Source organism: Crocodylus siamensis, chromosome 8 (assembly GCF_052110815.1).
Source record: "Crocodylus siamensis isolate JL-2025a chromosome 8, ASM5211081v1, whole genome shotgun sequence".
In the NCBI taxonomy this organism is placed as follows: Eukaryota; Metazoa; Chordata; order Crocodylia; family Crocodylidae; genus Crocodylus; species Crocodylus siamensis.
The window spans coordinates 78853597-78866612 of record NC_143402.1 but is presented as its reverse complement, the minus strand read 5'-3'; the positions used below and the strand labels follow the sequence as shown (position 1 = coordinate 78866612).

At 52.4% G+C, this 13016-nt stretch overlaps 1 protein-coding gene across 4 annotated transcripts in view; it reads left to right on the top strand.

Annotated features, from left to right (window-relative positions):
* RNF213 (ring finger protein 213) overlaps nucleotides 1–12168 on the top strand; it is a 69987-nt gene extending 57819 nt beyond the window's left edge. For all 4 annotated transcript variants that reach the window (XM_090059589.1, XM_090059587.1, XM_090059588.1 and 1 more), the window contains 16 exons: nucleotides 134–215; nucleotides 815–849; nucleotides 1353–1447; nucleotides 2064–2223; nucleotides 2954–3134; nucleotides 3959–4053; nucleotides 4750–5001; nucleotides 5961–6093; nucleotides 6617–6700; nucleotides 7040–7220; nucleotides 7312–7513; nucleotides 7635–7712; nucleotides 7981–8175; nucleotides 8991–9080; nucleotides 9173–9351; nucleotides 10044–12168. In XM_090059589.1, the coding sequence (XP_089915715.1) occupies nucleotides 134–215; nucleotides 815–849; nucleotides 1353–1447; nucleotides 2064–2223; nucleotides 2954–3134; nucleotides 3959–4053; nucleotides 4750–5001; nucleotides 5961–6093; nucleotides 6617–6700; nucleotides 7040–7220; nucleotides 7312–7513; nucleotides 7635–7712; nucleotides 7981–8175; nucleotides 8991–9080; nucleotides 9173–9351; nucleotides 10044–10197 (2196 nt within the window). In that variant the 3' untranslated portion in view covers nucleotides 10198–12168. The remainder of the gene's footprint in view (nucleotides 1–133; nucleotides 216–814; nucleotides 850–1352; nucleotides 1448–2063; nucleotides 2224–2953; nucleotides 3135–3958; nucleotides 4054–4749; nucleotides 5002–5960; nucleotides 6094–6616; nucleotides 6701–7039; nucleotides 7221–7311; nucleotides 7514–7634; nucleotides 7713–7980; nucleotides 8176–8990; nucleotides 9081–9172; nucleotides 9352–10043) is intronic.
* The last annotated feature ends 848 nt before the right edge of the window (nucleotides 12169–13016 follow it).

Below are 13016 nucleotides of genomic sequence, written 5' to 3'. Positions count from 1 at the left end.
AGAGCAGGCTGGGGCCAGGGGGGTCATCATTTCTCTCCACCCCACAATTAAAAAGGATGCAAGGAGCCTGGCAGGGCCCCCCAGGCATTTGAGCTGGAGCAGTGTTTGGTAAGGTGTTTGCTTCAATCCTCAGCATGCTTTCCTGCCTACGATGCCTGAAGACCTGACAGACCAAGCCATGGAGTGGGAGGGAATGACCCAGCTGCGCTGGTACAGTGAGTATCCCCAAACAGCTGCTGGAGCAGGGTAAGATTCGATCAGTTATTAAAATCTGGGGAAAGGCCAGGCTGCCTGGGAGGGGTTGCTCTTGGGAGAGTCCTGTCCCCCAGGCAGGGATACCTCAGCTGTCTGCGGTGTGACTTGGGCCATGTAGCTCAGGGTCAGTTATGACCACATTGGCCTAGGTGCGGACAGGTTTGAGCGCACGCTCCCTTGGATGCCGTCATGCAGAAGTGCAAGTGACTCCCGAGTCTATTAGCTGCACATTGCCCTCCTGGCTCATTGCCATCACAGCTTGGAAACAGAACTGTATGTCTCTCCAAAAGCTTGCCAGGCCCTATTGCTTGGGCTTGCAACGCTCTCCAGGGCTTCCTTCTCCTTTTTTGCTCCTGTTTCTGTTGGTACCAACAGAAGCACTCCTGGCTTTGGGGCGGCAGCAACATGATTTGTTTGTGCCCATGAACGAGATCCCCACCCGTTGGAGTCGGCCATCCTGGCTCTCCGAATACAAGTGCATGTAGAGGGCAGTCGTTGGGCTCACAGTACCATCCTGTTGCTCACAGTCCCATCCTGTTGTCTTCTTTTTCTCTAACAGCATGCCCGAATGGCCATCCATGCACTATTGGAGAGGTAAGAGGTTGGGGCGGACAGTAGCTTTTTTTTCTGTAAGCTGGTTCTTTAAACACTACCCATGCTGGCTTTCATTTGCTGTTAGTTGTAGCCCATTGTTTGCTCTTGCAGACTTTACCTTTACTAATATTAGCAGCTTTTAGAGCATTGCACAGTAAAATGGCCATTGTGCTGAGCCTTGCAGTACAGCCTATATCAGCAGAGAGTAGCTTTCTAATTAATGGGTTGCATGTTGGATTTGTCCTGGAAAGGTGCTTCTGCCTTCAGAAGCAAGTCATGATTTTGATGGACAGACATGGATTAGGGTTCTTTTTATTAAACCACTGTCTTGCTTTTCACAACTGTCTTATTTAAAAAAAAAAGCAATAACCCACGTTAACCACCTCTTCACACCATGATTGGGCTTTGTCTCTATTCACACTGTGTCCCTACATTGGAAATGCTGCTTCCCTGCATGTGGCTGGAGTGTTGTTCATGTGTGTCCCTTCACTTCTCTTTGCCAGTGCGGTCAACCCATGGAGGTCAGTCATTGCATCGAGTGCAAGGCTGAGATCGGAGGTTTAAATCACAAGTCCCTGCAAGGCTTTCAGATAATTCAGTACGTTTTGATTTCTTTCACCTCTTTAGCATTGTAAGATGTGATGTATTTTATGTTCCACTTTTCTTCACCAGCCATAGCCTGACCTTTCAGTATGGAGTGCCTGCCTTCCCAGAACATGCTGGGGCTGGGATTTGCCCTTTCCCCCTTTGGCGCAGCCTGGTTGGCATTTCCCAGCACTTTAATTTTGGGCAGAAGGCATTCAGAGAAGCATGTACTCTTGTTGGCTACAGCCTGCTTTATCAGGTGCTACTGAATGGACCTTCTAATGCAGACAGCACAGGTCTCTGACCTACCTGGAACATAATGACAAATTGTGACTTTTAAGCCAACAGCTGTGTGGTACTTCTGCATGAAAGAGGCTTTGGGCAGAGGTGCCCTGGGGGAGCTGGTAGCCCCCACCTGACAGATGAAGGCAATTGGGCTATCCCAGTGTGAAATGTGCTGGGGCAGTAAATCTGTTGAGACCGCTCTGCATGTCTTCCTCCCACCTCTTTCAAGGGCAAGGTGCTTACCTGGCAGCAGGGCCTTGGTAGCACATGGAGATTTCCAGCCAGTCTTGCTCTGCTTGTGCATGTGTCTAGATGCAACATTCACTCTGCATAATTTCCTGCAGGCACAGGACTGACCGGACTCAAACTGGCCACGTGCTCGGAGACCCCCAAAAAAGAGACGTGCTTGGGGTGTCTGAAAGGGCACTGTCCCCTGTTGTCTGTCTTGTCATCCGCTTGGTCATGCACTCGGCGATGCTGCTGGGAGCCACAAAAGACCCCCAGGTATGAGACACTGTTGGCGATGCCTTCCTGCATAGAGGAAATGCCAAGGGGGAGTTTAGCAACATCTCTTCCACCAGTTTGTGCTGCCGCCACCTTCCAGCATTGGGTTTCTGGCAGGTGGTCCTAGTCTTTGCATAGGCTTGGCTGAAATATCGTGTTTCCAGGCTGGATTCATAAAACAGAAGCAGGTCCCCCATGGACCCGATAGCTTGGGGGTTAGGGGATTCATGCAGGATGAGAGGAGGAAGCTGTGACCCCCCTCCTCAGCTTGAGGGGCTTTCAGCCTGCCTGCTTCCCTCCTTAGGGCTATGGCTGATACTATTGCACTTGGTAGGTAGTGAAGCAGACACTCTGTGGATGGGTGTCCCTGCCCAGCAATGTGCCTGCTATGTTTCAGCCACAAGCTGGGGCTGGAGACAGGATTGTTCCCGTCTCCTATGATGGGTGGAAACAATCCCATTGGTTTGTTGGGAACTTTCAGACAAGCAAAGTCTTGTATTCTGAATGGTTTTGCAATGCCATGAGGAGGAGAGGGCAGAACAGCGCTTCCAGGGCAGTGGCTTTCCCCGGTGTTTACTGTGATTTGATTCTCACCTAGGTAGACCCTAGCACAGGCCTGCTCAAGGGCTAGGCTCCAAGAGGAGTGACTGATGCAGCACTGAAACTTTGCGTCGGACCAGAATGGTGCACTGGTCACTCTCTCACCTTTGTCTCATTTTTGTTCCTCAAGTCCCTGGAAAGGATCGTTAAGCCACCCACTCCAGACCCAGTGAGTTTCTTCCTGGCGCACATGCAGAAGGACTTGACCCAGCTGATCAAAATACTGGGGAAGAGTGCCGATGAGACTGTCAACGCAGTGCACATCATCCTGGGCAGCCTCTTCAAGGACCCCCACCAGCACCCAAACCAGTGTAAGGGAAAGAAGGGGCAGCAATGTGGAGGACTCAGGGAAATGTTTCAAGCACTGCATTTATCTGGCTTCTCCACCAACTGCATGAGCTTGGGTAGGGATCTGGGGCTTTCTCTGAGACCAGGTCCTTGGTACCCGGTACAGGGCTGCTGGTTGCTTCCCTCTCCTTTTTCCCCAGTTGCCCAGGGCTTAGGGGGACTTGTTAAATTACTACTTGGGCTTGTTGCATGCCTAGTTGCACACTTTCCTGAAAGGGCCTGGAGAGAATCAAGAAATGCAGCAAGTTGCATAAGTCCCAACAGGTCACACATTGTGATGTACATACCTCCTCCAAAGTAAAAGCAAGAAGCAATCTGTGGAGGCAGCTGATGAAGGGTGATCTTTAGGAGAATATGCATCTCGGGTCATTATGGGCTAGCAGTAGATTGCAAAAGCAAAACCTTAGTGCTGGAGCCCAGGGCTGTGAGTCCAGGCTCCACCATCTGTGCTTTGCTTCTTCCACTGTCTTATACAGCGACCTTAGCAAAGCCCCTTAACCTTCTTGTATTTGTGTGGCCATTTGGAAAACGTCTGTATCCCTTTCAAGTGAAACAGGTGGACATTTCTGATGCCCTGTTGACTCTGCAGTATTGTGCTGGCTGGATCATTTGGTGGGGTCGCACCTGTCTAGGTCTCAGGGCCCCTTGTACTGTTAGCGGTCCTCACATGCTGACTAGCTCACAAGGATGCTGTGCCCCTATGGGGAGATCCTGGGAGTTTGAGATGCCAACCTGTTCCCTCCTGATGCCTTGTAATGGTAACATGTGGTAAATGCTCCTCTTGCAGGGCCAGTTGGCTTTGACAGCACGCTGTCCACCAAGCAAGCGAGAAACACTTGGGAAGGAATTATTGCAAACACTGTTGTTATTCCTGAGTTAAAGGTAAGACTTGCTTCCCATCCCTGGGTGTCCATCTTGACATGCACCTGAGCTGCTTGCAGGGTATTCACAACTCGAAGCCCCTGCCAAATTACAGACCCACATCCAAGTAGAAATCCAGCCTGCTTCTGCCGTTTGGAAGGCACAGAACTGCCTGCCCGGGCAGGAGAGCCGGGTTGTGTTCAGCCAGGTGCTTGCACACCTTTCCTCTCCTGTGGTATTTGTCAGGCAGCCACGTGGGAATGGGGCAGGCAGTATCTGGGATGCAACTGGGATCTGATGGCAGGAAAAGAGGCATCTTGAGCCATGCAGGGAAGCTGGGGAGTCAGGTTAGCTGTGTGGCAGCCTGAAGTGCCCTCTCTGACCTTCCCTGGGACAGCACATGGGGAACAGGAGACTGGGAGTGGGGGGAGAGTGAAGGGAGTCAATGGGCCAGTATCGGGGGGTTGCTGCGAGTTTCTGAGCCTGTTTAGGGTGACTTCCTTCCATATCAACAGCTGTTGAGCCACCAGGGAGAAGTGGTCTTTCCCCAGCAGCTCAGGCAAGCAGGATTGTTGCAGGATTATTTCTCTCTGCAGAGGAGCCAATATCAATCTGCCCCTCTGGCCAGAGACACCCAGGGCTTCACCGGTCTATATTCCTCTGCTCTTCCTTGGAGCAGACAGGCAGGGGTTTGATGCACAGTTTTCTGCTCTGCAGTGTTTGGACCACACCCTTCAGGATTTAAACAGGCAAATCAGCACAGATGAGAGGATCTGCTCCAGCCCGGTGGTGAAAATCGTCTACGGCGACCCCACAACCTTCCTGAGCCGGCTACCCACGGACAGCGCCGTGCACTGTTCGAAGATGTGGAGCTGCAGGAGGAGGATCTCGCTGGAGAACCTGGGGCATGTGGTGCAGCAGCGGGATGGGAGGGACACCGTGCCCCTGCTGTGGAAGTTCCTGCAGAAGGTGAGTGTGGCTGGGTCTGCGCTCGCGTCTCTGGAGATGCAAGGGGTTGAGACCCAAGCCCTCATCGTTAACCAAAGGGAGGCAGCCGGCAGCACGCCACACCTCTCCTCTCAGCTCTTTGATGACTGTTGGGCTTGATCTGGAGAAGGAAAACTGCTGTCAGCTCCTCGTCAAGAGCAGGGGAACATCATTATGCATCAAGGCTCATGGGCACTTTGAAGTGCCTAAATCACAGAGAAAGCAGAGGAGTGTTCAGTGTCGATGTCTGCTAGACAAAGGCATCAAGGGAGTGGAAACTAGCCTGCCTCCCCAGCTCTCCACTCCCTCTGGTTTAGTATGAAACCGTGGTGTGTGAGCATGCGTGTCCCTTTTAAAGAGGGAGCGGGGAGAAGGAAAGCAGAAGGCACCTTTCCTGCTAATAGTACGGCGAGATGATTAGACATGCAGTCCCTCTGCTGAGACCTAGGCTCTGCCAGCATGCACATCCCTGTGGGAGGCAGCTCTGCAGAGCATAAAGCAGGTGTCTAGTACTGGTTTGAAGGCAGGCTAGGACCGGGCACTGGAGACGGTGCTCGTACGGGATGCAGGATACTGGGGCAATGAGCCTGCCCCACAGAGCAGATGTCGCTGCAGGCAGGGCCCGGAGTAGACTGGGGAGCCATCAAGGTCAGCTCCAGGTGCCGTGAGTTGCCAAAGTCCCTTTAGAGGTGATACATTCTCCACCCAAGAGACAAAGGTGCAGTTTCACTCCCTGTGCATGCTCCGTATCGGAGGGCTCCTGGCTGGTGCCCTCTGCTTCCATCCGTAATGTCGCAGATGAAGGCTGCAGAGCACAAGCCAAGCCACCTGAGCTCTACCCGGAGACCTTTGCTCACCTGCCCTGCCCTTGGTAGTCTCAACCCCCAACCCCAGGGACAGCGGCACCATCTGCTATTGATCCCTCTCACCTCTCTTTCCAGGAAGGGGAGCTGCGACTGGTGAAGTTCCTGCCAGACATCCTGGCTCTGCAGAGAGACCTGGTGAAGAGGTTCCAGAATGTCACAGATGTGAAATGCTGCACGATACAAGACTTCCTGAGAGAGTCCCACTCGGGTAGGGCTCTGCTCCAGGCTGGTTGAGGTGGAAGGCTTCCAGGGGGTAGCTAGCAAAGCACAGAGTACGGGAGAAACTGCAGGCAGGGGCTGGCAGCCCTGGGCATTTATAGGGTGAAGGTGGATGGTCCTAAGCAGAAAAGCATATCATAAGCCCGGTAACATGGACAACATGTCTTGGCCCCACAAGGCTACTCGCCCTTTTGCTGTCCTGGTGCCTGGAAGAGTCGTCATGGCCTTGAGAGGACAAGAATACACGTGACTTGCAAGCTCTGTGTGTGGGCAGGCCACAGATGTGGGATCTCAACCGTCGTGATGGCCAACACCTTCTAGCAGAGAGAGTCTAACAGCCACAGCTATTGCTATGAGGAATGTTGTCCTCAACTTTTCATGTAGTTTTAGCTCTGCTTAGTTAGCCCATGTCCCCTAGTGCGCTATGAGAGCCTAGGCAGGCAGGATGGGGAAGCCTGGCAAAGGCCAGGAGGAAGCATGCATTGAGGTTTCCTCTTCCTCGTGTCCTGTAGATGTGATGAGGAATCTGCTCCAGAGCCAAGTGACCATATTCCTGTCAGTGTGGAATAAGCTCAGGAGATCCTTGGAGACCAATGGTGAGTGTCCTGCTCCGCTTGTCTTCACTCCCAGGCTTGTGAGATGGTTTGGTGCTGGTTGAGCCTTTTCTGTTGCTCTTCACACTGCTGGTGCTGAGAGCTGGAGCCAGAGGCCTGACCTAGGCATGAAGGGCCTGGTAATAGAGGACTTGGCCTCCCCTTCCAACCTCTTCCCTGTCTTGTCGTCCCCTCCTTATGCCCATGGGGAGCTGCCAAACCAGCCATGCCCTACACTTCATCCCAGCTGCCAGACGACAGACTCCCTGGGCCCTTTTGGGGGCAAGAGCTGAGCGCAGCAGCTGCAGCCCTGCTTTAGCGGGTTTCTTTACCTCTCCACAGGGGAAATCAAGCTTCCCAAGGGCTACTGTGATGATGACCTGACCCTGGGGAGCCCATTTGAAATCCTGCTGCCGCGCAGGCGGGGGCTGGGCCTGTGCGCCACGGCCTTGGTCAGCTACCTCATCGGCCTGCACAACGACTTTGTCCACAGCATGGAGAAGCACACCCACGAGGAGAACAAGTACGTGAATGTGTGGCGCTGCTTTCCTCTGGCCCCATCCCGCTCCATGGCTCTGCTCGCAACGCAGCCAACGGTTCCCCATTTTTCCCAGGTACATCATCAGCCCCTCGGAAGTGGCCGACCTGCATGTGATCAGCTACGAGGTGGAGAGGGACCTGATCCCTCTAATCCTGTCCAATGCTCAGTACAGCGTGGAGAAGGGCGGGGAGACGCTGCAGGAGTTCGACCTGGAGAAGATCCAGAAGCAGGTGGTCAGCAGGTTCCTGCAGGGCAAGCCCATCATCACCCGCACAGTAAGGAGCAGGGAGGCCTCTGGCTGCCTCCTCCCCAGCCGACCAGGGCAGCGTGGCATGTTGTGCAGCTGGGGTGGGCTGTCGCCAGGCTCACCCCAGGCTCCCTGCTCTGTCCCAACAGGGGATCCCCACCCTGGTGTACAGGCACGACCGGAACTACGAGCACCTGTTTAATGACATCAGGAACAAGCTGGGACAGGTGAGTCCCCGAGCCTGGAGGAGCAGCGAGTGGCTGGGGGCTGGTCCTACCTGGAGAGCAAGGGGCTGGAGGAGCCGGTCCCAGAGAAGTTTAATCCATTTATGCCCCCATTACACTCCTGTGCATAGACCCTGCCTCTCAAGCCAGGATCTATGGTTCGGCTCCCTGCACTTCTGGGTTTTACCCCTGTATTTGGGACATCAGGGTCCCAGCAGTGCCAAGGAAGGCTGCGGACCCATGATGATTCCCCCTGTCCCTCCCATTGCAGGTCTCCCTGCCCAGCGCCACCATCGGCATGATCACCGGGGAACTGCAGTCCTTCAATGACATCTGTGAAGCCCTCTCTGTCACCAATGTAGTGCTGGGCTTCCTGGCCACAGCTGGCGGGGACGCGGACATGCTCCTCATCACCTACGTCCAGGACGTGCTGCAAATGGGTGACACGAGCCCCCCTGTGCTTCAGGTGAGCCCTCTGACACGGGTCAGTCCACATGCACTGCAGCTCTGGCTGGGCCGGTCCCTGTAGCCCACCCACAGCCCAGCCTTAAAACACTCCTGGGTGCTGCAGTGGGTTGGGAGCTGCTTCCCTGCAGGCACATAAGACACTTAGACTCAGCCAGCTTATGTTGTTGGGGGACTTTTAGATCCTCATAGGAGGGCTGGAGGTAGGTCTGCGCTGTGAGAAGGTCCCTTGCTCTGCAGGCCCCCACCAGGCTGCCAGGAAGGACAGGGGAAGGAGGCAGAAGTACTGGGCATGAGGCTGGCACTGAGCCCAAGGAAAACCAGACAGCAGGAGACACCGCCATTGACCCCGGGGTGCCTGGGACTGAGCAGCATTGCACATATCCCTTCTCTCTCCGAGGGAGAGCACGGCCTGTGGGCTGGTCTCTGCTATCCCAGTTATATGCAAGAAGAGGCTCAGTGTGGAGATGGGGGGAAAAGGTGCTATCTGCTCGCCAGGACACACATCATTAAATCCACCTTCCAGGCCTTCTCCTTGCCCCCTTGCCAGAGGCTTCAGGAGCAGGTTGCTGGTGGCGGATGGAAGCTGCCTGCTGAAGGGTCTATGGGTGGACTCCAGCTCGGGGTCCTGGCAGCTTGTCCTGAAAAAGCCCATTGGGGAGTGTTGCTCAGCCAGTGCCAGCCCCATCCTGGTCTTCCTCTCGTGCTCCTGTCCAGCTGAGCCTCAGGGCTCTGCTGCAGCCCCAGCAGGGAGGGGGTGAGAGCAAGGCTTCCAGGCCAACATCCTCTCATCCAGCGCTGCTTGCTTTCTTCCAGGCGCTGAGCCGGTGCAGCCTGAAACACAGCATTGCCCTTTGGCAGCTCCTTTCCACGCACAAGTCAGAGCAGCTGCTGCGGCTCAAGCAGGTAAGAGCAGCTCTGAGGCCGCAGTGTCTGCTTGGAGTCGTACCTCCCTTCCCAATGCAACCGCTCATGCGGTTTTTCCCACTGCCCTGCAGGACCCCTTCGCTGACATCAGTGATGACTACAAAGAGGAGCTTGGGGCAGAGGATGCCAAGCGTCTAACTGCCTGCCTGGTTCAAGCCGGGCTCGAGGCTTTCCTGCAGGAGCTGCACGAGATGATCATCCTGAAGCTGAAATACGCCCAGGCTGGGAATGAGTTTAACTCCAAGTGGGGGTAATAAGCGGCACAGCCCTGAGTTAAGCTTTGCCCCTTTCTGTGCACTTTCCAAGGGGCAGAGAAGTTCCTCCGTTTGTGCCTTCCCAGTTGCACAGGAAGCACCTGCACTGAAAATCCAGCCGGTGCTAAGAGGGGAGCTGGAGTCTCCACCCATGGAAGTTTTTAAGTGCAAGCTTGACCAGAGCTTAGTGGAGTTGGTCCAGGCAGGGCTAATCCTATTTTGAGCAAGGTGTCAGACCAGATGTGACCTCCTGAGAGCCCTGCCAGCCCTATTGCTTCTATGATGTTAAGACACTTTCCTCACCCTCTGACCCAGGTGAATTCTTTGTGCTCGCACACTCAGTACAATAGAGTAGCATGTCTGGTGTCGCTGGTTTCTGGACCAGGCACTTTGCAAACCCAGGTATAGCAGACGAATGTGGCTGGCTTCCCATGCGTAGTTCCGCTCTTGTACCTTAACCCAGAACTGCAACCCTCCCTGCTGCTTCCGTCTTAGAGCTTTTCTGGGGGACTGCCAGTGTTGTTTGACCCTGACCTGCAGCACCATTTAGCTCTCCTCACTATAAAAGATGTGTAATGCTGCAGGTTTATCGATGAATGCTGATACATATATTAAAACAAACTATGTGGCCCTCCAATGTGCAGCTTAAGTTCTGTTAGTAACAGTACATTTCCTGGTTTCTTTCCAGGCTGAAGGATGCATTCATTTCCTACCTGGAAACAAAAGACAGCATCATACCTACAGAGCTGGAGGAGCTGTTTCCAGAAGACATTCTCCTCTCCCAGTGCATTGCTGCCTGGAGAGCAGCTGCTGCCCTCAAACGGGATCGTAGAGTAGGTTAATACAGAAGAGAAATGGAAGATCACAGAAGGACAGCACCGGGTCTTGCCATAACCTTCTGAGCTATACTGATCCCTCCTCCTTGGAAGGTGAATTCCGGTACCTCCAATGCTTTTCAAGTCAGTGAGCTGCTGGCAGTTCAGCTGCCTCCACTGTACTTGATTCAGGACCAAAATGAGATGCACAAGCATCAAGGGTTTGATGCATCAGAAGCGCAAAGATTTTGGGGGACCAACCTGTGTACAAAAGTACCATTTCTCAAGCCTGTAATGCAGTTGTCTTAAACATTCTGGTGCACTTGAAGGGTTAAAAAAAAAAAAAAAAAAGCCATTACTCCTCACTGACTGTCCAGGGAGGTATCCATGTGCATCTCCTGGGCGATTTAGCAAGCCATAGTATAGGCATGTTCTTTCTGCACATTTTCTGTAGATATAGTGATGCTTCATATTCTCCCTTGCTGTCAGTGTTTTCATACTTAGCAAGAAAATGAGCCCAATCCTGTCTCCAAGTCTTCTAAGCTTCCCCATTGTAGCGATACCAAAACGGTAATCTTCAATCCAAAGAGGCACATCTGCCCCTCTGACTTGATAGCTTCGGGCCCTCTCAGATACCCCACAGGGGATTGCAAGGAGCGCAAGTGAAGCCGTGAGCTTCGGCGAGAGCACACGTCGACGAGATGGAACAATACATTTCAACACTCAGCCAGGGAAGCTGCTCTTGTAGCTGCTTTAACACAGTGTGATGTGGCTCTGGTTGTAGTAACGTAACTACCTCAGCACCAAAACCACTGCCTGCTCCTTTTTTGGAGGCCATGCAAGTATGGTGCTGAGTGGCTGCTTTTTGGCATGTGTGTGCACTGCAGAAACACGTGCACTTGCACATCAGGGCTCAGCCTTTTTGTCTGTGTCAAGATATGTTTACTGTCATGTACATCATGGGATCCCCAGCTGAGGACCTGGTCTTCCTCTCAATCTGTTTTTAACATCTTTCCTTTCTTGTTGGGCTTGAGCAAATGTCATCCCACACTTTTTGAGGGTTTTTTTGTTTTTCCTCTCGCATGAAGGATCTGCAGCAGTCGGGGGCCACTGTGAGTTCTTGCTGGTACAGGAGCACAATTTGTGATTGTCAGTGGAACTGTGTTTTCTTTAGAAAACCTCTCAGGCCAAACATTTTGTAATTTCAGAGCTAGAATCTAGGCTTGAGGAAGTTCCAGATTTTCAGATCAAATTGAATGGGAAAGCAGATCTTTTGACATGTGCTATATTGCTAACACACTGCTTAAAGCCTTTCAAAGTGAGAATATTCTATAAACCACACACTTACTACATTTGAAGACGTTATGGTCTCCCTTGAATATTGCATGTCCCCAAGCCTGGATTTACCAAGCTGGATTATATGCATCTTAAAAGCGCTGTCTTGTGAATTCTCACTAGGAGAGGTAGTTTGGGTTCCCTTTGCAGGGAAGGTCCAAGCTTTGCTCTAACAGTGGACTGCCATTTATTGATTTGTTGCAATATTATTATTTTAACCAGTATAGAGGGGATTGGATTTCTAAAGACAATTGCGGTGGTGTCCCTGTTGCAAGCTGTATAGATACCAGTTAAAACTTCCTGTTCTCTCCGATTGCAGACTTAATATTTCAAGCTGCCTTTTAAAAAAGTGTTGAAGATGGGAGCCCACTCCTAGATTTCTCAGGTTCTCAGTTTGGACAGACCCCAAACTAACCTTCTAGTAGCAAATAATGCACTGGTGGCTTTTCCAGTCACTGTTTTGTTGCTCTTTCTAGGTGCCTTAAAGAATTTACAGGTATGGCATCGTGCCAGATGCAATTCTGTTCAACTGAGCTGCTTTTACTTTTTTGAAGGATTCTTTATACTGTTTTATTATTGTTGTTGTTACTATTTTTTCTTGTCTGGAAATCTTAATAAAATTGTTCAGAAGAATTATGACTAATAAACAAGCTTATACCCATTTACTTGCCTTTGCTGCTGAGGATTTTATTGCTAGTTTTCTTCTCCCCAAAAAAACCGAGCTAGCTGTCCACGAGGAATATTTTACCAGTGTTGGAAACCATGGATTTTGCAGAGCACCTGAGGCAAAATACCTAAGTTTGCTGCACTTTAAAAACCGTGCTGTTTTCCTTGTTGGCTGTTGCTTATGCAGCAATGCAAATCCAGGTGGTGTTGGCCACCAGTTGCCCTACCAAAGTCTCTCCTGTTAAAGAAAACAGGAGCAGGAAGGCCAGGCTGGGGCCTAATGTCTATGCATTTCCAAACCCACGTGGGACAAGATGAGGGCCCCTGCTGAGCTGCAGGCAGGTGGAAGAGGAGTGCCAGCGCTGTTTGAGTCTATTCGGGGAGATTTCGGGAAAGCCAGCGTGCCCGCGACGCACACAGGGAGCATGGCTCCGTGCTCACACGCTGCTACGGGGTGTCGATTGATGTCGGGAAGGTAAAGGCACGTGACTATTACACTTTAAAAACCCACTGGACTACTGTACCAATTGGCTGCAACATAAATGATGGGGTATTCATTAAAATAACTATTTAATCTTCTGGGTGACTTTTGTGGATTCAACATTAACTATTTGTTTTGATGACTACCCTGTCCTTGCTCCCCTGGATGCCTGGGGCCTCGTCTCTCATCCCTGCAGGGTCTGGACCCATCGGGGGTGGGGGGTAGCCACCCCGCCGTCCTTCCCTCGCTCCTTTCTGGCTGGGGGTGGCAAGGAGCGTCCGGGGAGCTCTGCACCTGCCCCTGCTGGGCCCTGGCAGCCAGAGGCCTGCAGCACTGGGGCTGTGTCCTGGGGGGAGCCTGGCCC